Source organism: Nomascus leucogenys, chromosome 1a (genome assembly GCF_006542625.1).
Source record: "Nomascus leucogenys isolate Asia chromosome 1a, Asia_NLE_v1, whole genome shotgun sequence".
Lineage (NCBI taxonomy): Eukaryota > Metazoa > Chordata > Mammalia > Primates > Hylobatidae > Nomascus > Nomascus leucogenys.
In genome coordinates this window covers 93,669,091-93,693,203 of record NC_044381.1, presented here as the reverse complement: position 1 = coordinate 93,693,203, position 24,113 = coordinate 93,669,091, and the positions used below count along the sequence as shown (strand labels likewise).

At 48.5% G+C, this 24,113-nt stretch overlaps 2 protein-coding genes and 2 non-coding genes across 7 annotated transcripts in view; 3 read left to right on the top strand and 1 right to left on the bottom strand.

The window, feature by feature from the left end:
- Positions 1-3,725, top strand: part of SNX6 (sorting nexin 6) — a 68,163-nt gene extending 64,438 nt beyond the window's left edge. For both annotated transcript variants that reach the window (XM_030813321.1, XM_030813313.1), the window contains one exon: positions 1,963-3,725. In XM_030813321.1, coding sequence (XP_030669181.1) covers positions 1,963-2,016 — 54 coding nt within the window. In that variant the 3' untranslated portion in view covers positions 2,017-3,725. The remainder of the gene's footprint in view (positions 1-1,962) is intronic.
- Positions 3,726-8,982: 5,257 nt separating this feature from the next.
- Positions 8,983-9,146, top strand: LOC115836097. The gene has a single exon (XR_004031093.1). It is a non-coding gene; the product is annotated as a U1 spliceosomal RNA (small nuclear RNA).
- A 3,003-nt stretch (positions 9,147-12,149) lies between these two features.
- On the bottom strand, positions 12,150-12,313 carry LOC115836095. The gene has a single exon (XR_004031092.1). It is a non-coding gene; the product is annotated as a U1 spliceosomal RNA (small nuclear RNA).
- A 6,856-nt stretch (positions 12,314-19,169) lies between these two features.
- The window catches only part of EAPP (E2F associated phosphoprotein), a 74,921-nt gene continuing 69,977 nt past the window's right edge, over positions 19,170-24,113 (top strand). For all 3 annotated transcript variants that reach the window (XM_030813299.1, XM_030813295.1, XM_003263694.4), the window contains exons 1-2: positions 19,170-19,371; positions 22,940-23,121. In XM_030813299.1, coding sequence (XP_030669159.1) covers positions 19,298-19,371; positions 22,940-23,121 — 256 coding nt within the window. In that variant the 5' untranslated portion in view covers positions 19,170-19,297. The remainder of the gene's footprint in view (positions 19,372-22,939; positions 23,122-24,113) is intronic.

The following is a 24,113-nucleotide window of genomic DNA, read 5'->3' as shown; positions in this document are numbered from 1 at the left end:
TCCAGCCTGGGTGACAGAGCAAGACTCCTTCTCAAAAAAAAAAAAAAAAAGAATATGTCATGACATGTATTAAATGTACTAATTATGAAATTCAGATTAAGTATCCATAAATAAAATTTTATTGGAATGCAGCCAAGCTCATTCATTTATGCTTTGTGGCTGCTTTTACGTAATAGCATACTGGAGTTGTTGAAACAGCCTAAAATACTTACTATTTAGCCTTTTACACAAAAAGTTTGCTGAGTCCTCCTATAGATTGATGTCAGTGTCCAGTTTCCAGATTCTATATATATATATATATTTTTTTTTTGATACAGAGTTTCACTCTTGTTGCCCCAGGCTGGAGTGCAGTGGCGTGATCTCAGCTCACTGCAACCTCCGCCTCCCGGGTTCAAGCGATTCTCCTGCCTTAGCCTCCCGAGTAGCTGGGACAAAGGTGCGCACCACCACGCCCAGCTAATTTTTGTATTTTTAGTAGAGATAGGGTTTCACCATGTTGGCCAGGCTGCTCTCAAACTGCTGACCTCAGGTGATCCACCTACCTCGGCTTCCCAAAGTGCTGGGATTGCAGGCGTGAACCACCGCACCTGGCCAGATTCTATACTTTTTCAAGTTCTTTCTGACCTGAGTTCTCTGTATTTATATTTCTGATAACTGTTCTATTAACAGTAGTACTCAACCAGAGGTGATTCTGCCCCCCAGAGGACATTTTGCAATATCTGGAGACATTTGTGGTTATCACAACTGGGTGTTCTGTGGTTACTATCAGTACATGGTGGGCCAACGATGCTGTTAAAACATCCTACAGTGAAGGTTGGGTGCCGTGGCTCACCCCTGTAATCCCAGCACTTTGGGAGGCCAAGGCAGGCAGACTACGTGAGGACAGGGGTTCAAGACCAGCCTGGCCAACATAGTGTAACCCCGTCTCTACTAAAAATACAAAAAATTAGCCAGCCTGTGGCACGTGCCTGTAATCTCAGCTACTCAGCAGGCTGAGCCAGGAGGGTCACTTGAACTCAGGAGGCAGAGGTTGCATTGAGTCAAGATCATGCCACTGCACTTTAGTCTGGGTGACAAAGCAAGACTCCATCTCAAAACAAAACAAAGGCCAGTGCAGTGGCTCATGCCTGTAATCCCAGCACTTTGGGAGGCTGAGGCAGGCGGATCACCTGAGATCAGGAGTTCAAAACCAGCCTGGCCAACATGGCAAAACCCCGTCTCTACTAAAAATACAAAAATTAGCTGAGCATGGTGGCAGACGCCTGTAATCCCAGCTACTGGGGAGGCTGAGGCAGGAGAATTACTTGAACCCAGGAGGCGGAGGTTACAGTGAGCTGAGATGGTGCCATTGCACTCCAGCCTGGGCAACAGAGTGATATTCCATCTCAGAAAAAAAAAAAAAAAAAATTTACTGAAGAATATGGTATGTAGAAAGTATTATTGTATATGAAACAAATTATGTAATTTTATGTATTTAACCCTTTATGTGTATATAATGAATGGCTATTTTTAAATTTCTAATATATCGATGAAGTCATATGACTTCTAACACTAAATATTTTTTCTTTCTTTTTTTTTTGAGACGGAGTCTCACTCTGTCGCCCAGGCTGGAGTGCAGTGGCGCGATCTCGGCTCACTGTAGGCTCCACCTCCCGGGTTCATGCCATTCTCCTGCCTCAGCCTCCCGAGTAGCTGGGACTACAGGCACATGCCACCACGCCCAGCTAATTTTTTGTATTTTTTAGTAGAGATGGGGTTTCATCGTGTTAGCCAGGATGGTCTTGATCTCCTGACCTTGAAATCCACCCACCTTGGCCTCCCAAAATGCTGGGATTACAGGCGTGCACCCCCGCGCCCGGCCTCTAACACTATATTTTATGTGGTTTCTAACTGTATTTTCAGTAGGAGTCTTCTGAATTGTTTGAAATAAAATTTGTAATTTATTTTTTCTTCCTTTTTTAGGGTAATCTACAATTGCTGCAGAACTGCCTGGCAGTGTTAAATGGAGACACATAAGCCACACTCTGCCTTCCTGTTAAAAAGGGCTGCCTTCCTTCACATTTTATTTTTGTTTTCTTAATGATGTTAAGCATTTATGCTCACTGGAAACAATCAAAAAGCAGCTGAAAAAGTGCATCAACTCCTCTTTTTCTGAGAAACATGGAGCAGCGCACGCCCAGGCGATGCCAGTCTGTGTGCTGTGATGCCGCACTGTGTTCCCCACCACAGTGGTCCATCATCATGCACTCGTCATACTCAGAAGTCCAAAGTTCATTCTTCTTTAAAGTAGCCTCTATAACTCTGTTTATTTTATAAATAGTATTCCTTATGGCTGCCAATCTTACTTACCTTTAAATAATTTCTGAAGTTTAACCTTTTCAGAATGCATTGTTCAAACAAGATAAAGATTGCCTTTTTTGAATTTTTTTAATTTTGTTTTTAAAAGCATATACCACCTTAGTTCATTCATGTATCCTGGTAAAGCATCTTAATCAGACTTATTTTTAATTACTGAATATTTCTTAGAAGTTTTGGGACAGATTTTATGTAATCTTTATAAGTATGATTTCTGAAGAAAAGCAAATGCATTAGTATGTTTGCCTTAAACTTGTAGACTAAACCAATTATTGTAAAATAAACAGCGATAACAGTGATAGTTTTTAACTCTGTGGTCATTGTATCAGTCTGGAAAATGTGGAGTAGCTGTCATAAATCTACTCCTGTATTATGCTTTACAGTGCAGGTCTTAGTTTTTCTTTTTTCTCATTTCTTTTGAAATGGCATCTCGAACAAAGCCCACCAATCCCTTTACAAAAGAATGAACTGCTCCTCTGTGTGTACTTCACAGAAGGTGGAATCGGACAGCGGCAGGTTAGCGACAGTTATTCCTGAAATACAGGAGCAGAGTACAGTCTGTTGTGGTTTCCCGGATTCCGCGCCTAGCTCAGCCAATTAAGCATGAGACATATGCCACTGAGCCACTTAGTAGTTACGCGAGTGGATAGATTGGTATGTAGAGGGAAAGAGGTCTGCCGTAAAGAACAACACTTGTTTGTCTGTGGGGAAAGAAAAGTGAAATACTTGAGATGAAAGTTGGCATACAAACAGGATACTATCGCCAGTAGTTATATTACAAACATTATCGGCCTTTCTAATGTGAATGAACGTTAGAAACATTATTGTCATTCCTAGTTTAAAGTTAAGGTTGCGTGGTTGGATTTTTCCCCTGTCTTTTTCTAATTTTTCTACCATTTGGAGACCATAGGCATTTGGGCCTGTCACCCCTTGGATGGGTTCCTAGTTTACATTTTTCTGAACCCTCCTGAGCGCCCGTTCTTGGTCTAATCCCCAGTCGTGATGATTCCACACTTCCTCAGCAGCGTGTTCTCTTGCCTCATTCATGAGCTGGTCAGTGTTCCGTCTCTTTAACTGGCATGTTCCCCAGTGCTGTTTGAACTGTTGAGTTTCCGTTGCTGGCTGAGTGCGTTTTGTCCTTCACGTAACCTTCACTGGTAAAAATAAGCCCATGTGATGTCCACCAGTGGATGAATGCCGGACCGAGAGCCCTAGCTTCCGGATCCAGGTCTAGCCCCTTCGTCTGCTGCTCTGTGGCCCAGGGCAGGTTTGCGTGACCTCTGCCTCAGTTCTCTCCTCTAAAGGACATATCGACCTACCTCACAGGGGTGTTGTGAGGATTAATAAATGTTGGTACTGTGCTCTGGAAATGTGAAAATGCTGTGTAAATGTTAAGAAATACTGAGGATAGGGCCAAAAGCTATACAGTGTTTCACTTAACCATTTGCTGTTCTGTATTTACCAAGGTGGTCTTTTCTGGGGAAGGAAGTAGAGTGGAAGGTGCATCCCTTGGTCCCTGGTTTACATTGTGAGAGTGCTTATTGTGGGAACGCACTCTAAAAAGTGGGCGTAGAATGAAAGCAGCAGTCCAGTGGTCCTCCCTTTGCTGTAGTTTCACTTTTCTTGCTTCAGGTTACAGCAGTCACCTGAAATCTGAAAATACTAAATGAAAAGCTCCAGAAACAATTTATGTTGTAAATTTTAGGCTGTTCCGAGTAGCGTGATGAAATCTGTTGCCGTCCTACCTGGAACATTGAGTCGTGCCTCTGTCCAGTGTGTCCATGCTGTATACACTGTCCCCCATCAACCGCTAAGTAGCCGTCTTGGTTGTCAACGTAACAGATCACAAGAAGATTGAGGTTGGGTGCGGTGGCTTACCCCTGTAATCCCAGCACTTTGGGGGTCCAAAGTGGGAAGATTGCTTGAGCCCAGGAGTTCAAGACCAGCCTGGGCAACTAAGCGAGATCCTATCTCTAAAAAAATTTTTAAACAACTTTTTGGCTGGGCGCGGTGGCTCACGCCTGTGATCCCAGCACTTTGGGAGGCCAAGGCGGGCGGATCACGAGGTCAGGAGATCGAGACCATCCTGGCTAACACGGCGAAACCCCGTCTCTACTAAAAATACAAAAAATTAGCCGGGCGTGGTGGCGGGCACCTGTAGTCCCAGCTACCCGGGAGGCTGAGGCAAGAGAATGGCGTGAACCCGGGAGGTGGAGCTTGCAGTGAGCTGAGATGGCGCCACTGCACTCCAGCCTGAACGACAGAGCGAGACGAGACTCCAGCTCAAAAAAAAAAAAAAAAAAAAAAAAAAAAAATTAGCTGGGCGTGGTGGCGGGTGCGTGTAATCCCAGCTACTCGGGAGGCTGAGGCAGGAGAATCACTTGAACCCGGGAGGCAGAGGCTACAGTGAGCCAAGATCGCGCCACTGCACTCCAGCCTGGGCAACAAGAGTGAAACTCTGTCTCTAAATAAATAAAATAAAATAAGATAAAATAAAATAAAATAAAATAAAAAATGGCATGTCATATAAAAATGAGGGGAGAACGCTATTAGGTAGGATTTAACTTTGGCTACAGGTAACTAAAACAATGAGCAGCTTAGACAGGACTTAAATTTAAGGGGTAGCAGTTTGGGGCTGTCGGCCAGGCTATTCACCAGGCGGCCCCTCCTCCGTCTGCTCTACCATGCCAGGTGTAAGGTCTCCCGGCCATGATTGTTGCTTCCAGGTACCAAGGCGGCCGCTACACTCCAGGCCTCAGTCTGAATTCCAGGTAGAAAAAGGGGGTAGGGACAAAGACTTCCTTCAAAAAGTGGCTTGGCCTTTTTAATCTCCTGGAGATGCCCTTTCCGGGGACGTGTGTCTAACTGGCCAGAACTGTGTTGTGTGATGAGGAAGTTGAGCTGTTTTAGCTGGGTGTGTTGATCCTGTGGACAAAATCAGGGTCTGTTAGTAAGACACGAGTGGCCACTGCAGGATACCCTGCGAACAGCACAAAATGAGTCTGGACCTGAGAAACAGTAAAACTGACCTGTGATTAGAGGTTTAGTTTGTTGTTGTTGTTGTTGTTTGTTTTTTGTGTGTGTTTTTGTTTTGTTTTGTTTTGTTTTTTTGTGACGGAGTCTCACTCTGTCGTCCAGGCTGGAGTGCAACGTCGCGATCTCGGCTCATTACAACCTCCGCCTCCTGGGTTCAAGTTTTTCTCCCGCCTCAGCCTCCCGACTAGCTGGGATTACAGGAACCCGCCATCATGCCCAGCTAATTTTTGTATTTTTTAGTAGAGAGGAGGTTTCACCATGTTAGCCAGGCTGGTCTTGAACTCCTGACCTCAGATTATCCGCCCATCTTGGCCTCCCAAAGTGCTGGGATTACAGGCGTCAGCCACCGCACCCAGCCCAGAATTTTTTTTTTTTTTTTAATTATTTTACATCAGAGGCCGGGCACGGTGGCTCACACCTGTAATCGCAGCACTTTGGGAGGCCGAGGAGGGCAAATCACGAGGTCAGGAGATGGAGACCATCCTGGCCAATATGGTGAAACCCCCGTCTCTACTAAAAATACAAAAATTAGCTGGGCGTGTTGGCGCGCACCTGTAGTCCCAGCTACTTGGGAGGCTGAGACGTGAGAATCACTTGAACCCGGGAGGCGGAGGTTGCAATGAGCCGAGATCGCGCCACCGCACTCCAGCCTGCTGACAGAGCGAGACGCCATCTCAAAAAAAAAAAAAATTTTATATATAAAAATATAAATTTATATTTATAAATATAAATTTATATATATATATAAATATATATATATATATCTCATTAAAAGAAAATCAAATGAGTCTAGAGAGTTGGTTGTGGCCCTAGGACTTGTAACAGGACACGTAAACTCTGGGGCTGAGGCTGCCATTGTGGGTGGCCTTTGGGGGTTCTATGCGCTGATGCTGAGCAAGCAGAGAGAAGCAAGAGTTTGGAGCAAACAGAGAGAAGCAGGGAGGCTTTCCGTGACCCCCTTGTCTAACATGTTAAGCCCTCAACCACAGCCTTTTCTCTCCATGCCCTCTTCTCTATCCGTTGGTCCACGTTTTTCCCCCTTCTGCTTCATATTATTGCTTGTCTGCTCACTGTCCGTCTCCCCGTTCCATTTCTCTGTTGCTTCACGAAAAGACCACCCTCAAAACGTAAGGGCTTTGCAACAACAATGATCATTCATTTGTATCCCAAGTCCGCAGTTTTGATGTTCTGCTCCCTGATGCCTCGGGTCTCGGCTGGGGATTGAAACTGTTTCCACGCATTTCTCTCCACAGAGCCTCGGGCTTCCTCACGACACGGCAGCCTGCGTAGTCAGCCTTCTTCCATGGCGGCGCAAACCTCCAAGACGATTCCGGGAGACCCGGATGGGAGCTGTAAGGATGCCTCCGACCCAGCCTCGGGAGACCCTGGACATCACTTCTCCCACATGCCGTTGTGCAAGGTAGTCACTAAGGCCAAACCAGATCCAAGGAGAGGGGAATTGGACTCTACTTCTCAATGGGAGAAGTAGTAAAGATAAGAAACTTCTCAGGTTACTGCCCAAAAAAATCGGCTGGGCGCGGTTGCTCACGCCTGTAACCCTAGCACTTTGGGAGGCCGAGGCGGGCGGATCACCTGAGGTCAGGAGTTCAAGACCAGCCTGGTCTACTAAAATACAAAAATTAGCCGGGCGTGATGGCGGATGCCTGTAATCCCAGCTACTCGGGAGGCTGAGACGGGAGAATCGCTTGAACCCGGGAGACGGTGGTTGCAGTGAGCCGAGATCACGCCACTGCACTCCAGCCTGGGCGGCTGAGCGAGATTCCGTCTCAGAAAAAAAAAAAAAAAAAAAAAAAAATCGAGGACGGCTCACCATCTAAGCATAAAACGAAGGTTGAACAGATTACATAGAATATCTCAGATCGTGTGAGTTGACTATAAAACGTAACAGTGGCCAGACGTGGTGGTTCCCGCCTGTAATCCCAACACTTTGAGAGGCTGAGGTGGGCAGATCACCTGAGGTCGGGAGTTCGAGACCAGCCTACCAACGTGGAGCAACCCCGTGTCTACTAAAAATACAAAATTAGCCGGGCGTGGTGGCGCATGCCTGTAATCCCAGCTACTCGGGAGGCTGAGGCAAGAGAATCACTTGAACCCGGGAGGCGGAGGTTGCGGTGAGCCGAGATCGCGCCATTGCACTCCAGCCTGGACAACAAGAGCGAAACTCCGTCTCAAAAACTAATAATAATAATAATAATAATAATAATACAAATAATAATAGTGTATTTACAGATTTTCCCGTGTTTAAAAATGGTTGGTTGTCCAGCGTTATACACTTAACTCGACCAGTGCACGGTTTGCATAGTGGACAACTTTGTACTTTGTCCTGATTTTTTTCCCTCAGAGTAAGAGGCTTGATTCCCGCCCCCCCGACTCCACCCGGTCCCCCTCCTTTAGGTTTTCCTAGGTTTCGTCGCCGCGTATCTTAGTTACAGCCATTTCTGACAGGCCTACCAGGGAAGACGCTCAAGGAAAACGATGTTCTGTCCAGCCGCTTGGGGAAATCTTAGTGCTTAATGTTTAACCGGGGGGGGGAGGAGGGGAACCTCATAATAGCTGCGCCCTGTGGGGAAGACTTCTGTTGAGCTGGCGAGAAGAGAAGGGGCCGAAACTTGCTTTTTGCTGAAAGGAAGGTGGGCCCAAACCCGAGCCCTGCCCGGCCCAGACGCTAGGTCCCTCGGGGACTGGGCGGTGGGGCCGCAAGCTCTCTCTCTCCCCCCCTCTTTTCTTCCTTCTCTCTCTCTCTCTCTCTCTGTCTTCTCTCTCCTCTCTCTCTCCTGTCTCTCTCTCTCTCTTCTCTCTGTCACTGTCTCTCTCTCTCAGTCTTCTCTCTCTCTTTTCTCTCTCCTATCTCTCTCTTTCTGTCACTGTCTTTCTGTCTCTTCCCTGTCACTGTCTCTCTCTCTCTGTCTCTCTCTCTTCTCTCTGTCACTGTCTCTCTCTCTCTCTTTTCTCTCTCCTGTCTCTCTCTCTCTTCTCTCTGTCACTGTCTTCTCTGTCACTGTCTCTCTCTGTCTCTCTCTCTCTTCTCTCTGTCACTGTCTCTCTCTCTCTCTGTCTTCTCTGTCTCTCTCTTCTCTCTGTCACTCTATGTCTTCTCTCTCTCCTCTCTGTCTTCTGTCACTGTCTCTCTCTCTTCTGTCACTGTCTCTCTCGCGCGCGTGCTCTCTCTCTCTCTCTCTCTCTCGTCCTCTCAGGTCTCCCTTTCAGGTCCCAGACTCCCGGCCGCGCGCCCACTTGCGCCCACCCAGCCCCGGAGACACCCAGGCCTGTCCCGCGCCGTCAGTAGGTCCCCGGTCCGGGAGCGGGAGAGACCGGAGCGCCGGGGACTACCCCAGCGGGGGCGTGGCGTATGCAGATGAGCACGGCGCGCGGAGGCTGCCGGTCACGCTCGGCCTGGGACCCCCACGTCCGGCGCGCGGTATCCGAGTGCTGTCGGGGTCTTCCCCTAGCGGCGAAGGTGGAGTGAGGGGGCTGGAGAGGGTGAGGGGGCTGGGGCCGCACGAGAGAAGTGACCGTGTGTTGAGAGTGTGGTGGGCGCGAGGGTATGAGAGGAAGCAGCACTAGTAGCTCATACTTACCTGGCAGGGGAGATACCATGATCACGAAGGTGGTTTTCCCAGGGCGAGGCTTATCCATTGCACTCCGGATGTGCTGACCCCTGCGATTTCCCCAAATGTGGGAAACTCGACTGCATAATTTGTGGTAGTGGGGGACTGCGTTCGCGCTTTCCCCTGATTTTTTGAAGTTATCATAAAAGCAGATTGTAAATGGGTTCCTGGATTAAAGCGAGTGGTGCTCAGAATGCCAGCGGGTGAACGGCGTGCTCGTGCTTTTTGTGTTTAGTTTGCTGTAGTGGCGGCGGCTGTTGCTTTTTTTCCCACCCCAGGTAAGGGCGTTTAGCAACGCAGTAATTACGCTGTTGGTTTCTGTTCTCCCGGGTGTTCTCGTGAAAACGTCACGATCTCGTTCTCTTTCCAGGTCCAAGCCGCGTTTTTTCTGTGAGTTTGGGGTGTGTAGAGGAAAAGCCAGACCTGCTTTCTCTTCCCTGGGGAAAATACCCCAGGATCTGTTAACCGCTGGCAGAAACGCCAGAATACGAATGGGCAATTAATCCTGCTACAGGCAAGTATCCATAGGCTTAGAAGTTTAGGAAGGACCTGTCGGGGTTGAGTTACCCACCGAGGGGGAGATCGAGTCCATGCGAGCTGCTGATCCCACCCAGGCAGGTGCTGGGCTTGTTGGCAGCAGGGCCTTCTGGAAGGACTAGAACGGAGTCATCCCCCTCCCAAAGAAGCAGGCGTGTCATGCATGACAGTGAAGGCCGGACTACGAGGCCCTCAAGAACAGGAGACTCTGGGTCCTCGCTAACGGCCTTGGGAGACCACGCAAGACTGGTCAGAAAAGCCATACAGAAAGGCTTTTCATGGGCCAGGTGCGGTGGCTTAACGCCTGTAATCCCAGCACTTTGAGAGGCCGAGGCGAGCGGATCACGTGAGGCCAGGAGTTCGAGACCAACCTGGGCAACATGGTGAAACCCCCGCCTCTACTAAAAATACAAAAATTAGCCGGGCGTCGTGGCGCGTGCCTGTAATTCCAGAGGCTGAGGCAAGAGAACTGCTTGAACCCGGGAGGCGGAGGTTGCACTGAGCCGAGACTGCGCCACTGCACTCCGGCCTGGGCGACAGAGCAAGACTCTGTCTCAAAAAAGAATTAAAAAAAAGTAAATAAATATAAATCAGTCAATACAGAAGTAAATTCCCACAGATAGGAGACAGGGGGACACTATCTTCCTTGATATTTACCTTTTGAGTCGGTGGCTTCAAGGCCCTCAAGGGAAAACCTTCCTAGGTTGTAAAACTGGCAAGAGGCTTATTTAGCTGTTAAGATGACTCACGTAGGCCGGGCGTGGTGGCTGACACCCGTAATTTCAGCATTTTGGGGGGCCGAGGAGGAAGGATCGCTTGGGCCCAGGAGTTCGAGGCCAGCCTGGGCAACATAGGAAGACACCGTCTCTACAAAAAAAATAAAAATAAAAAAAATTAAAAAAATAAGTAAATAAATAAATAAAATTAGCCACTTAGCCATGTGTGGTAACGCAAACCTATGGTTCCAGCTAAGGAGGAAGGCTGAGGCCGGAGGACCGCTTGAACCCAGGAGTGAGTTCGAGGCTGCAGTGAGTAAGCTAGGATAACGCCACTGCACCCCAGCCTGGGTGACAGAGAGAGACCCTGCCTCAAAAAGCAGAGACTCACGCCTCAAAGGAAGGGGAAATGTCTCTTTTCCTTATGGCACCAGGGGCACATGTTTTTTTCTTTTTTGAGGCAGGCTCTTGTCACTCGGGTGGGAGTGCAGTGGCGCCATCACCGCTCACTGCAGCCTCCTCCTGCCTTCTGTTTTGTTTTGGTTTGGTTTGGTTTAATTTGGAGACGAGATCTCTTGCTGTGTTTCCCAAGCTGGTCTCCAACTCCTGGGCTCAAGTGATCCTCTCGCCTCGGCCTCCCAAAGCGCTAGGATTACAGGCGTGAGCCACCGCGCCTGGCCTGTATTTACCCTTCTACTACACATATCCCGGGGGTGCTGAAGTCTGGGAAGGCTTGGACATAAGGGTCTTAAGACAGCAAAATGGCCACATTATAATTGGAGGAAAGGTCCATGTCAGGATGGTGGCCCTGAACATCAGAGTCTCTTGTTTCCTCCTGGGGACATGTGCAGAGGCTGTCAGGAGACTCTCCTGAAAGCATTCATGAAAAGCCTTTTTCTTTCTTTTTTTGAGACGGAGTCTTGCTCTGTCGCCCAGGCTGGAGTGCAGGGGTGCCATCTCGGCTCAGTGCAACCTCCGCCTCCCGGGTTCAAGCAGTTCTCTTGCCTCAGCCTCTGGAATTACAGGCACGCGCCACGACGCCCGGCTAATTTTTGTATTTTTAGTAGAGGCGGGGGTTTCACCATGTTGCCCAGGTTGGTCTCGAACTCCTGGCCTCACGTGATCCGCTCGCCTCGGCCTCTCAAAGTGCTGGGATTACAGGCGTTAAGCCACCGCGCCTGGCCCATGAAAAGCCTTTCTGTATGGCTTTTCTGACCAGTCTTGCGTGGTCTCCCAAGGCCGTTAGCGAGGACCCAGAGTCTCCTGTTCTTGAGGGCCTCGTAGTCCGGCCTTCACTGTCATGCATGACACGCCTGCTTCTTTGGGAGGGGGATGACTCCGTTCTAGTCCTTCCAGAAGGCCCTGCTGCCAACAAGCCCAGCACCTGCCTGGGTGGGATCAGCAGCTCGCATGGACTCGATCTCCCCCTCGGTGGGTAACTCAACCCCGACAGGTCCTTCCTAAACTTCTAAGCCTATGGATACTTGCCTGTAGCAGGATTAATTGCCCATTCGTATTCTGGCGTTTCTGCCAGCGGTTAACAGATCCTGGGGTATTTTCCCCAGGGAAGAGAAAGCAGGTCTGGCTTTTCCTCTACACACCCCAAACTCACAGAAAAAACGCGGCTTGGACCTGGAGAGAGAACAAGATCGTGACGTTTTCACGAGAACACCCGGGAGAACAGAAACCAACAGCGTAATTACTGCGTTGCTAAACGCCCGTACCTGGGGTGGGAAAGAAAGCAACAGCCGCCGCCACTACAGCAAACTAAACGCAAAAAGCACGAGCACGCCGTTCACCAGCTGCCATTCTGAGCACCACTCGTTTTAATCCAGGAACCCATTTCCAATCTGCTTTTATGATAACGTCAAAAAATCAGGGGAAAGCGCGAACGCAGTCCCCCACTACCACAAATTATGCAGTCGAGTTTCCCACATTTGGGGAAATCGCAGGGGTCAGCACATCCGGAGTGCAATGGATAAGCCTCGCCCTGGGAAAACCACCTTCGTGATCATGGTATCTCCCCTGCCAGGTAAGTATGAGCTACTAGTGCTGCTTCCTCTCATACCCTCGCGCCCACCACACTCTCAACACACGGTCACTTCTCTCGTGCGGCCCCAGCCCCCTCACCCTCTCCAGCCCCCTCACTCCACCTTCGCCGCTAGGGGAAGACCCCGACAGCACTCGGATACCGCGCGCCGGACGTGGGGGTCCCAGGCCGAGCGTGACCGGCAGCCTCCGCGCGCCGTGCTCATCTGCATACGCCACGCCCCCGCTGGGGTAGTCCCCGGCGCTCCGGTCTCTCCCGCTCCCGGACCGGGGACCTACTGACGGCGCGGGACAGGCCTGGGTGTCTCCGGGGCTGGGTGGGCGCAAGTGGGCGCGCGGCCGGGAGTCTGGGACCTGAAAGGGAGACCTGAGAGGACGAGAGAGAGAGAGAGAGAGAGCACGCGCGAGAGAGAGACAGTGACAGAAGAGAGAGAGACAGTGACAGAAGACAGAGAGGAGAGAGAGAAGACATAGAGTGACAGAGAGAAGAGAGAGAGAAGACAGAGAGAGAGAGACAGTGACAGAGAGAAGAGAGAGAGAGACAGAGAGAGACAGTGACAGAGAAGACAGTGACAGAGAGAAGAGAGAGAGAGACAGGAGAGAGAAAAGAGAGAGAGAGAGACAGTGACAGAGAGAAGAGAGAGAGACAGAGAGAGAGAGACAGTGACAGGGAAGAGACAGAAAGACAGTGACAGAAAGAGAGAGATAGGAGAGAGAAAAGAGAGAGAGAAGACTGAGAGAGAGAGACAGTGACAGAGAGAAGAGAGAGAGAGAGACAGGAGAGAGAGAGGAGAGAGAAGACAGAGAGAGAGAGAGAGAGAGAAGGAAGAAAAGAGGGGGGGAGAGAGAGAGCTTGCGGCCCCACCGCCCAGTCCCCGAGGGACCTAGCGTCTGGGCCGGGCAGGGCTCGGGTTTGGGCCCACCTTCCTTTCAGCAAAAAGCAAGTTTCGGCCCCTTCTCTTCTCGCCAGCTCAACAGAAGTCTTCCCCACAGGGCGCAGCTATTATGAGGTTCCCCTCCTCCCCCCCCCGGTTAAACATTAAGCACTAAGATTTCCCCAAGCGGCTGGACAGAACATCGTTTTCCTTGAGCGTCTTCCCTGGTAGGCCTGTCAGAAATGGCTGTAACTAAGATACGCGGCGACGAAACCTAGGAAAACCTAAAGGAGGGGGCCGGGTGGAGTCGGGGGGGCGGGAATCAAGCCTCTTACTCTGAGGGAAAAAAATCAGGACAAAGTACAAAGTTGTCCACTATGCAAACCGTGCACTGGTCGAGTTAAGTGTATAACGCTGGACAACCAACCATTTTTAAACACGGGAAAATCTGTAAATACACTATTATTATTTGTATTATTATTATTATTATTATTATTATTAGTTTTTGAGACGGAGTTTCGCTCTTGTTGTCCAGGCTGGAGTGCAATGGCGCGATCTCGGCTCACCGCAACCTCCGCCTCCCGGGTTCAAGTGATTCTCTTGCCTCAGCCTCCCGAGTAGCTGGGATTACAGGCATGCGCCACCACGCCCGGCTAATTTTGTATTTTTAGTAGACACGGGGTTTCTCCACGTTGGTAGGCTGGTCTCGAACTCCCGACCTCAGGTGATCTGCCCACCTCAGCCTCTCAAAGTGTTGGGATTACAGGCGGGAACCACCACGTCTGGCCACTGTTACGTTTTATAGTCAACTCACACGATCTGAGATATTCTATGTAATCTGTTCAACCTTCGTTTTATGCTTAGATGGTGAGCCGTCCTCGATTTTTTTTTTTTTTTTTTTTTTTTTCTGAGACGGAATCTCGCTCAGCCGCCCAGGCTGGAGTGCAGTGGCGTGATCTCGGCTCACTGCAACCACCGTCTCCCGGGTTCAAGCGATTCTCCCGTCTCAGCCTCCCGAGTAGCTGGGATTACAGGCATCCGCCATCACGCCCGGCTAATTTTTGTATTTTAGTAGACCAGGCTGGTCTTGAACTCCTGACCTCAGGTGATCCGCCCGCCTCGGCCTCCCAAAGTGCTAGGGTTACAGGCGTGAGCAACCGCGCCCAGCCGATTTTTTTGGGCAGTAACCTGAGAAGTTTCTTATCTTTACTACTTCTCCCATTGAGAAGTAGAGTCCAATTCCCCTCTCCTTGGATCTGGTTTGGCCTTAGTGACTACCTTGCACAACGGCATGTGGGAGAAGTGATGTCCAGGGTCTCCCGAGGCTGGGTCGGAGGCATCCTTACAGCTCCCATCCGGGTCTCCCGGAATCGTCTTGGAGGTTTGCGCCGCCATGGAAGAAGGCTGACTACGCAGGCTGCCGTGTCGTGAGGAAGCCCGAGGCTCTGTGGAGAGAAATGCGTGGAAACAGTTTCAATCCCCAGCCGAGACCCGAGGCATCAGGGAGCAGAACATCAAAACTGCGGACTTGGGATACAAATGAATGATCATTGTTGTTGCAAAGCCCTTACGTTTTGAGGGTGGTCTTTTCGTGAAGCAACAGAGAAATGGAACGGGGAGACGGACAGTGAGCAGACAAGCAATAATATGAAGCAGAAGGGGGAAAAACGTGGACCAACGGATAGAGAAGAGGGCATGGAGAGAAAAGGCTGTGGTTGAGGGCTTAACATGTTAGACAAGGGGGTCACGGAAAGCCTCCCTGCTTCTCTCTGTTTGCTCCAAACTCTTGCTTCTCTCTGCTTGCTCAGCATCAGCGCATAGAACCCCCAAAGGCCACCCACAATGGCAGCCTCAGCCCCAGAGTTTACGTGTCCTGTTACAAGTCCTAGGGCCACAACCAACTCTCTAGACTCATTTGATTTTCTTTTAATGAGATATATATATATATATATAATAAAAAAAAAATATAAATATATTATATATTTTTTTTTTTTTTGAGATGGCGTCTCGCTCTGTCAGCAGGCTGGAGTGCGGTGGCGCGATCTCGGCTCATTGCAACCTCCGCCTCCCGGGTTCAAGTGATTCTCCCGTCTCAGCCTCCCAAGTAGCTGGGACTACAGGTGCGCGCCAACACGCCCAGCTAATTTTTGTATTTTTAGTAGAGACGGGGGTTTCACCATATTGGCCAGGATGGTCTCCATCTCCTGACCTCGTGATTTGCCCTCCTCGGCCTCCCAAAGTGCTGCGATTACAGGTGTGAGCCACCGTGCCCGGCCTCTGATGTAAAATAATTAAAAAAAAAAAAAAAATTCTGGGCTGGGTGCGGTGGCTGACGCCTGTAATCCCAGCACTTTGGGAGGCCAAGATGGGCGGATAATCTGAGGTCAGGAGTTCAAGACCAGCCTGGCTAACATGGTGAAACCCCCTCTCTACTAAAAAATACAAAAATTAGCTGGGCATGATGGCGGGTTCCTGTAATCCCAGCTACTCGGGAGGCTGAGGCGGGAGAAAAACTTGAACCCAGGAGGCGGAGGTTGTAATGAGCCGAGATCGCGACGTTGCACTCCAGCCTGGACGACAGAGTGAGACTCCGTCACAAAAAAACAAAACAAAACAAAACAAAAACACACAAAAAAACAAACAACAACAACAACAACAAACTAAACCTCTAATCACAGGTCAGTTTTACTGTTTCTCAGGTCCAGACTCATTTTGTGCTGTTCGCAGGGTATCCTGCAGTGGCCACTCGTGTCTTACTAACAGACCCTGATTTTGTCCACAGGATCAACACACCCAGCTAAAACAGCTCAACTTCCTCATCACACAACACAGTTCTGGCCAGTTAGACACACGTCCCCGGAAAGGGCATCTCCAGGAGATTAAAAAGGCCAAGCCACTTTTTGAAGGAAGTCTTTGTCCCTACCCCCTTTTTCTACCTGGAATTCAGACTGAGGCCTGGAGTGTAGCGGCCGCCTTGGTACCTGGAAGCAACAATCATGGCCGGGAGACCTTACACCTGGCATGGTAGAGCAGACGGAGGAGGGGCCGCCTGGTGAATAGCCTGGCCGACAGCCCCAAACTGCTACCCCTTAAATTTAAGTCCTGTCTAAGCTGCTCATTGTTTTAGTTACCTGTAGCCAAAGTTAAATCCTACCTAATAGCGTTCTCCCCTCATTTTTATATGACATGCCATTTTTTATTTTATTTTATTTTATTTTATCTTATTTTATTTTATTTATTTAGAGACAGAGTTTCACTCTTGTTGCCCAGGCTGGAGTGCAGTGGCGCGATCTTGGCTCACTGTAGCCTCTGCCTCCGGGTTCAAGTGATTCTCCTGCCTCAGCCTCCCGAGTAGCTGGGATTACACGCACCCGCCACCACGCCCAGCTAATTTTTTTTTTTTTTTTTTTTTTTTTTTTTTGAGCTGGAGTCTCGTCTCGCTCTGTCGTTCAGGCTGGAGTGCAGTGGCGCCATCTCAGCTCACTGCAAGCTCCACCTCCCGGGTTCACGCCATTCTCTTGCCTCAGCCTCCCGGGTAGCTGGGACTACAGGTGCCCGCCACCACGCCCGGCTAATTTTTTGTATTTTTAGTAGAGACGGGGTTTCGCCATGTTAGCCAGGATGGTCTCGATCTCCTGACCTTGTGATCCGCCCGCCTTGGCCTCCCAAAGTGCTGGGATCACAGGCGTGAGCCACCGCGCCCAGCCAAAAAGTTGTTTAAAAATTTTTTTAGAGATAGGATCTCGCTTAGTTGCCCAGGCTGGTCTTGAACTCCTGGGCTCAAGCAATCTTCCCACTTTGGACCCCCAAAGTGCTGGGATTACAGGGGTAAGCCACCGCACCCAACCTCAATCTTCTTGTGATCTGTTACGTTGACAACCAAGACGGCTACTTAGCGGTTGATGGGGGACAGTGTATACAGCATGGACACACTGGACAGAGGCACGACTCAATGTTCCAGGTAGGACGGCAACAGATTTCATCACGCTACTCGGAACAGCCTAAAATTTACAACATAAATTGTTTCTGGAGCTTTTCATTTAGTATTTTCAGATTTCAGGTGACTGCTGTAACCTGAAGCAAGAAAAGTGAAACTACAGCAAAGGGAGGACCACTGGACTGCTGCTTTCATTCTACGCCCACTTTTTAGAGTGCGTTCCCACAATAAGCACTCTCACAATGTAAACCAGGGACCAAGGGATGCACCTTCCACTCTACTTCCTTCCCCAGAAAAGACCACCTTGGTAAATACAGAACAGCAAATGGTTAAGTGAAACACTGTATAGCTTTTGGCCCTATACTCAGTATTTCTTAACATTTACACAGCATTTTCACATTTCCAGAGCACAGTACCAACATTTATTAATCCTCACAACACCCCTGTGAGGTAGGTCGATATGTCCTTTAGAGGAGAGAACTGAGGCAGAGGTCACGCAAACCTGCCCTGGGCCACAGAGCAGCAGACGAAGGGGCTAGACCTGGATCCGGAAGCTAGGGCTCTCGGTCCGGCATTCATCCACTGGTGGACATCACATGGGCTTATTTTTACCAGTGAAGGTTACGTGAAGGACAAAACGCACTCAGCCAGCAACGGAAACTCAACAGTTCAAACAGCACTGGGGAACATGCCAGTTAAAGAGACGGAACACTGACCAGCTCATGAATGAGGCAAGAGAACACGCTGCTGAGGAAGTGTGGAATCATCACGACTGGGGATTAGACCAAGAACGGGCGCTCAGGAGGGTTCAGGAAAATGTAAACAAACTAGGAACCCATCCAAGGGGTGACAGGCCCAAATGCCTATGGTCTCCAAATGGTAGAAAAATTAGAAAAAGACAGGGGAAAAATCCAACCACGCAACCTTAACTTTAAACTAGGAATGACAATAATGTTTCTAACGTTCATTCACATTAGAAAGGCCGATAATGTTTGTAATATAACTACTGGCGATAGTATCCTGTTTGTATGCCAACTTTCATCTCAAGTATTTCACTTTTCTTTCCCCACAGACAAACAAGTGTTGTTCTTTACGGCAGACCTCTTTCCCTCTACATACCAATCTATCCACTCGCGTAACTACTAAGTGGCTCAGTGGCATATGTCTCATGCTTAATTGGCTGAGCCAGGCGCGGAATCCGGGAAACCACAACAGACTGTACTCTGCTCCTGTATTTCAGGAATAACTGTCGCTAACCTGCCGCTGTCCGATTCCACCTTCTGTGAAGTACACACAGAGGAGCAGTTCATTCTTTTGTAAAGGGATTGGTGGGCTTTGTTCGAGATGCCATTTCAAAAGAAATGAGTAAAAAGAAAAACTAAGACCTGCACTGTAAAGCATAATACAGGAGTAGATTTATGACAGCTACTCCACATTTTCCAGACTGATACAGTGTCTCGGTAGGAGGCAGGAACCCGAGTTCTTGGTTCAGATACAAGGTTAGAAACAGTCTCCGGATGGAGATCAAGTGGCTGTCATCTGCCTGTTCCCCCAAGTATCGAGTGGGATCAGTTGAGGGCTGAGCAAAAGTGGGGACTGGGAAGATGACGAGAAAAGATAACTTTTCGTAGATTGTCGAGGCCGAAGTCAGACTGAGGAGTGAACAGTGTGAAGGAGAGGTTGAGAGCCTCACAGTGTGGAAGACATAAGTGTTAGAGGCGAGGTTGGAGGGATGCGGGTGCTGGTGTCTGAGGACCTATTGGATTTCGGGCTGTGTGTCCCTCAGCGTCTAGATTCCTGCTTCGTCGGTGGTGAGACACTGCATGTAGCGTGTTCACCTCAGAGACTGTCACTTATGAGGGTGCCCATCATTATTATTTTTGGTGACAAGATAGCTGCTATTTTCCCGTAAGCAGAAGCTGCGGAAGAAAATGGTGGGATTAAGACCCGCCCCCGTCCCGTCCCCGCCCCTTTTCGCTCCTGCTCCGCCCCTTCCCCACCTTCTACCTGCCCCCCTCGCTGCTGTCGGTCTGCGCGGGCGCGCAAGGGGGACTCGGAAGTTCAGGCGGAAGTGGCGTCAAGGTCGCTTTAGGGACTGAACTTGCAGTGTAAACAGAGACGCTGCAAATTGCTTGTGGACGGTGTAGGCCGCTGCAGGCCACCATGAACCGGCTTCCGGATGACTACGACCCCTACGCGGTTGAAGAGCCTAGCGACGAGGAGCCGGCTTTGAGCAGGTGGGCCCCTGCCCTACCCTGGCCCCCGAGGATTTGGGTCGAGGCCTGGCTTTGGTCGCCTCCATTCGTTGCGCCTGCCGAGCCTATGCAGACCGTAGCGGCTCGGGAGCCTGTCGTGCCTGTCACTTGTGCGAGGCCAAAGGGCTTTCCTGATGGGGTCGCGCAGCCCCGGGGGAGGCGGGGCCGATGTCGCCTGTAGGAAGAGGGATATTCCGGAATCACGGGGGACCGCGTGTAAATCTTCAAAAGCAATGAGATCGAAACTTGTCTCTGCAGCTTAGTAGCAGAGTGACGGAAGGCAAGTCACTTATCCTCGATTACTCACCTGTAAAATTGAACTGTAATAACATAGTTGTATAACCTATATAACATAGTATAACACACTATGTTTGTTGTGAGGGTTACAGGACTTAATGTGAAGTTTCCATCTTGAAGACTAAACTGCCATAAACAGAAATAAGGGAATATTGAACAGCCTTTTTTTATTTTTTTTTTTTTTTTTTTTTTAACAGGGACTGTTTTATGCTTGCTCTGAGCTACAGAGGTAAATCGTAAGGTCCTTGTCTTCCAGAGGCTCGTAGTATAATAAGGGTAATAAGATAAAGTATATATATCTTGGCAGAGCATTGTAGAGAATATTGACCTGAGATAGGCACAGAAGAAGGTTCGTGGGATTTCCAGAAGGGTGGGCTTTATTCTACCAGGGAAACTTGAAGCTATTTTGCCAAGATATTTCCACACAAATTTAGTTATTTCTTAAGCTGTCAGCAGATCCTATTCTTAAACTTTAAAACATTCATTCTGCCCAAAGAAACTTTCTGTGAAGCCATGCTTTCATTAACAACGTTGGCTGGGTGTGGTGGCCCATGCCTGTAATCCCAGGACTTAGGGAGGCTGAGGCAGGAGAATCTCTTAAGCCTAGTAGTAAAGGAACAGCCTGGGCAACATAATGAGACCTCATTTCTTAAAAAAAAAAAAAAAAAAAATCAAAATAACATTGTTTCCTCATATTGTCATGGGGAGACATTGGATGCATGGGAAATCAGACTGCTGTTAAGATTTCTTTTGTCAGGAGTGAGGATAGATACCAGGATTCCCTGTGAAAAGAGTTTCAGTTAATGGGTCCTGTCTGTGAAAGGAGGTATATATATATATGCATGTCTCAATTATTTATTTATTTATTTATTTTGAGACAGAGTCTCACTCTGTCAGCCAGGCTGGAGTGCACTGGTGCAATCTCGGCTCACTGTAGCCTCCACCTCCTGGGTTCCAGCAGTTCTCCTGCCTCAGCCTCCTGGGTAGCTGGGATTACAGGCACATGCTACCACACCTGGCTTATTTTTTGTATTTTTAGCAGAGATGGGGTTTCACCACATTGGCCAGGCTGGTCTCGAACTCCTGACCTTAGGCAATCTGCCTGCGTTCAGGCTCCCAAAGTGCTAGGATTACAGGCGTGAGCCACCGAGCCAGGCCTGTTGTATCATTTCTTTAAGGAAGCTTTATAATCCTGTGACAGTTGCCACTGGTAAAGTAACTGTAAAGATAAATATTATAAAAACAAAACAGTGTTATCAGACAGTATTGCCTGTTGTAGGCTCTGAGCCAAATGGTTATTATTTTAAAAAGGGAGATTAGTGTTAGAGAAGTGTCTGTCAGGATTTAATTTTACGCTGTTTATAAGCTAATACATTGTAGCCTGTTACTGTTTCACGGTAGCTGACTGAAGACATGAGACTCCTGGGTCAAAGATAAGACTACACATAGCACAGCAGGCAGCATGAGCATCATGTTTGTGTGGCTTGCTCTTGCTTGTCAACCCTACAGGTATTACGCTGAGGGTCCTAGAAGAATGCTGCACATTCAGGGGGTTGGCATCGTGGCTAAAGAATACTTGAGCTTGGAGAATCCACCTCTTTCATAGCAGACAGTAAATACATCTGCTCTTTGTCCTGGAAGGAGACATTATCTCATTCCTCAAGGTTGTTCGCTGCAAACACAATCCTGAGAAATGGCTGGAGTGAACAGTGGTCAGAACCTTGCATTCTTAGCATACTTAACTTGCATATCCAGGGTCCATGATGTATTATTGCCTTTCCCAGCAGTGCTGAAAACTGAGACTTTGGTTGAAATAATCACAAGGATTGAAGAAAATTTGTAGAAAAAATAACTCTCACTTTGTGATTCAGTTTTTAAAAATTAAACATTTTATTTTGAAGTTTTCGTAGATTCACATTCAGTAATAAGAAATAATACAGGTGTGGTGCAGTGGCTCACACCTGTAATCCCAGCACTTTGGGAGGCCAAGGCAGGAGAATCACTTGAGCTCAAGAGTTCAAGACCAGCCTGAGCAACATGATGAAACCATGCCTTTACCAAAAATACAAAAAATTAGCTGGTATGGTGGCGCATAACTGTGGTCCCAGCTACTCGGGAGGGTGAGGCGGTTGGTTGGCTTGAGCCTGGGAGACGGAGGTTTCAGTGAGCCAAGATGGCACCATTGCATTCCAGCCTGGGCAACACAGGGAGACCCCCATCTCAAAAAAAAGAAAAATAATACAGAGAGATCCTGTGTACTCTTTCCCCAGTTTCCTCCAGTGTTAACATACTACAAAACTGTAGTGCAGTATCACAACCAGGATATCTATGTATCTATATATCTATCTATGTATTTTTTGAGACGGATTCTGAATCCTGTAATCCCAGCTACTTGGGAGACTGAGGCAGGAGAATCGCTTGAACCCAGGAGGTGGAGGTTGCAGTGAGCAGAAATCATGCCACTGTACTACAGCCTGGGCGACAAGAGCGAGACTCTGTTTCAAAAGAAACAAACAAACAAACAAACAAAAAAACCAGCCTGGGCAACATGGCGAAACCCCATTTCGACAAAAATTAAAAAACAAAACAAAACAAAAAAACAGCTGGGAATGGTGGCATGTGCCTGTAGTTCCAGCTACTGGGGAAGCTGAGGTGGGAGGATTGCTTGAACCGGGGAGGTGGAGGTTGCAGTGAGCTGAGATCATGCCACTGCACTCCAACTTGGGTGACAGAGTGAGATGCCATCTCAAAAAAAAAAAAAAAAAATTAAAAAAGATTGGAAATATGCAGAACTGGCTTATTGAGAATAGCTATATGTAATATATAAGTACATCAAGTACAACCATGTAGTACTTAAAATTGTTGTTGGACAGTGAGATGCTGGGAGTTTTAAATATTTTAATTTTTTTTTTTTTTTTTTTGAGACAGAGTCTCGCCCTGTCTCCCAGGCACCCAGGCTGGAGTGCAGTGGCGCGATCTCGGCTCACTGCAAGCTCCGCCTCCCGGGTTCACGCCATTCTCCTGCCTCAGCCTCTCCGAGTAGCTGGGACTACAGGCGCCCGCCACCACGCCCGGCTAATTTTTTGTATTTTTAGTAGAGACGGGGTTTCACCGTGGTCTCGATCTCCTGACCTCATGATCCACCCGCCTCGGCCTCCCAAAGTGCTGGGATTACAAGCGTGAGCCACCGCGCCCGGCCCAATTATTTTAATTTTTAAATATTCATATTCTTTTTGATTTAAATGTATGCTAGCTCTGAGGATGAAGTGGATGTGCTTTTACATGGAACTCCTGACCAAAAACGAAAACTCATCAGAGAATGTCTTACCGGAGAAAGTGAATCATCTAGTGAAGATGAATTTGAAAAGGAGATGGAAGCTGAATTAAATTCTACCATGAAAACAATGGAGGACAAGTTATCCTCTCTGGGAACTGGTAAACTTTTGGTTCAATTTTATATATATTTTTGTAAGCTCTGTAAGGGCAGGAATCTTATTTGTGCTCTTCTGTGTCCCCAGCACTTTCAATAGGTGCTCAGTAAATATTTATTGAATGAAGGAGTAAATGTATTTGGCAGTCTGAGCTACAGTCTTCTTTTTCTCATTTAAAAAAAAGTTATTCATTTATTTATTACTTTAGATTCAATGTCTCATTCTGTCACCCAGGCTGGAGTACAGTGGCATGATCATAGCTCACTGTAGCCTAAAACTCCTAGGCTCAAATGATCTTCCCACCTCAGTTTCTTGAATAACTGAGATTACAGGCGTGTACCACTGTGCCCAGATAATTAAAAAAAAAATTGGGGCCATGCACGGTGGCTCACGCCTGTAATCCCAGCACTTTGGGAGGCCGAGGCAGGCGGATCACGAGGTCAGGAGATCGAGACCATCCTGGCTAACACCATGAAACCCTGTCTCTACTAAAAATACAAAAAATTAGCCGGGCGTGGTGGCAGGTGCCTGTAGTCCCAGCTACTTGGGAGGCTGAGGCAGGAGAATGGCGTGAATCCAGGAGACGGAGCTTGCAGTGAGCCAAGATCACGCCACCGCACTCCAGCCTGAGTGACAGAGCGAGACTCCATCTAAAAAAAAAAAAAAAAAAAATCTGTAGCGACTGGGTGCAGTGGCTTACACCTGTAATCCTAGCACTTTGGGAGGCCGAGGTGGGTGGATCACTTGAGGTCAGGAGTTCGAGACCAGTCTGGCCAACATGGTGAAACCCTGTCTCTACTAAAATACAAAAAATTAGCCGGGCGCGACGGCAGGTGCCCAATAATTCCAGCTACTCGGGAGGGTCAGGCAGGGGGATCATGTGAACCTGGGTGGCAGAGGTTGCAGTGAGCTGAGATCATGCTACTGTACTCTAGCCTGGGCAACAGAGTGAGACTCAGTCTCAAAAAAAAAAAAAAAAAAAAAAGCCAGTAGGAC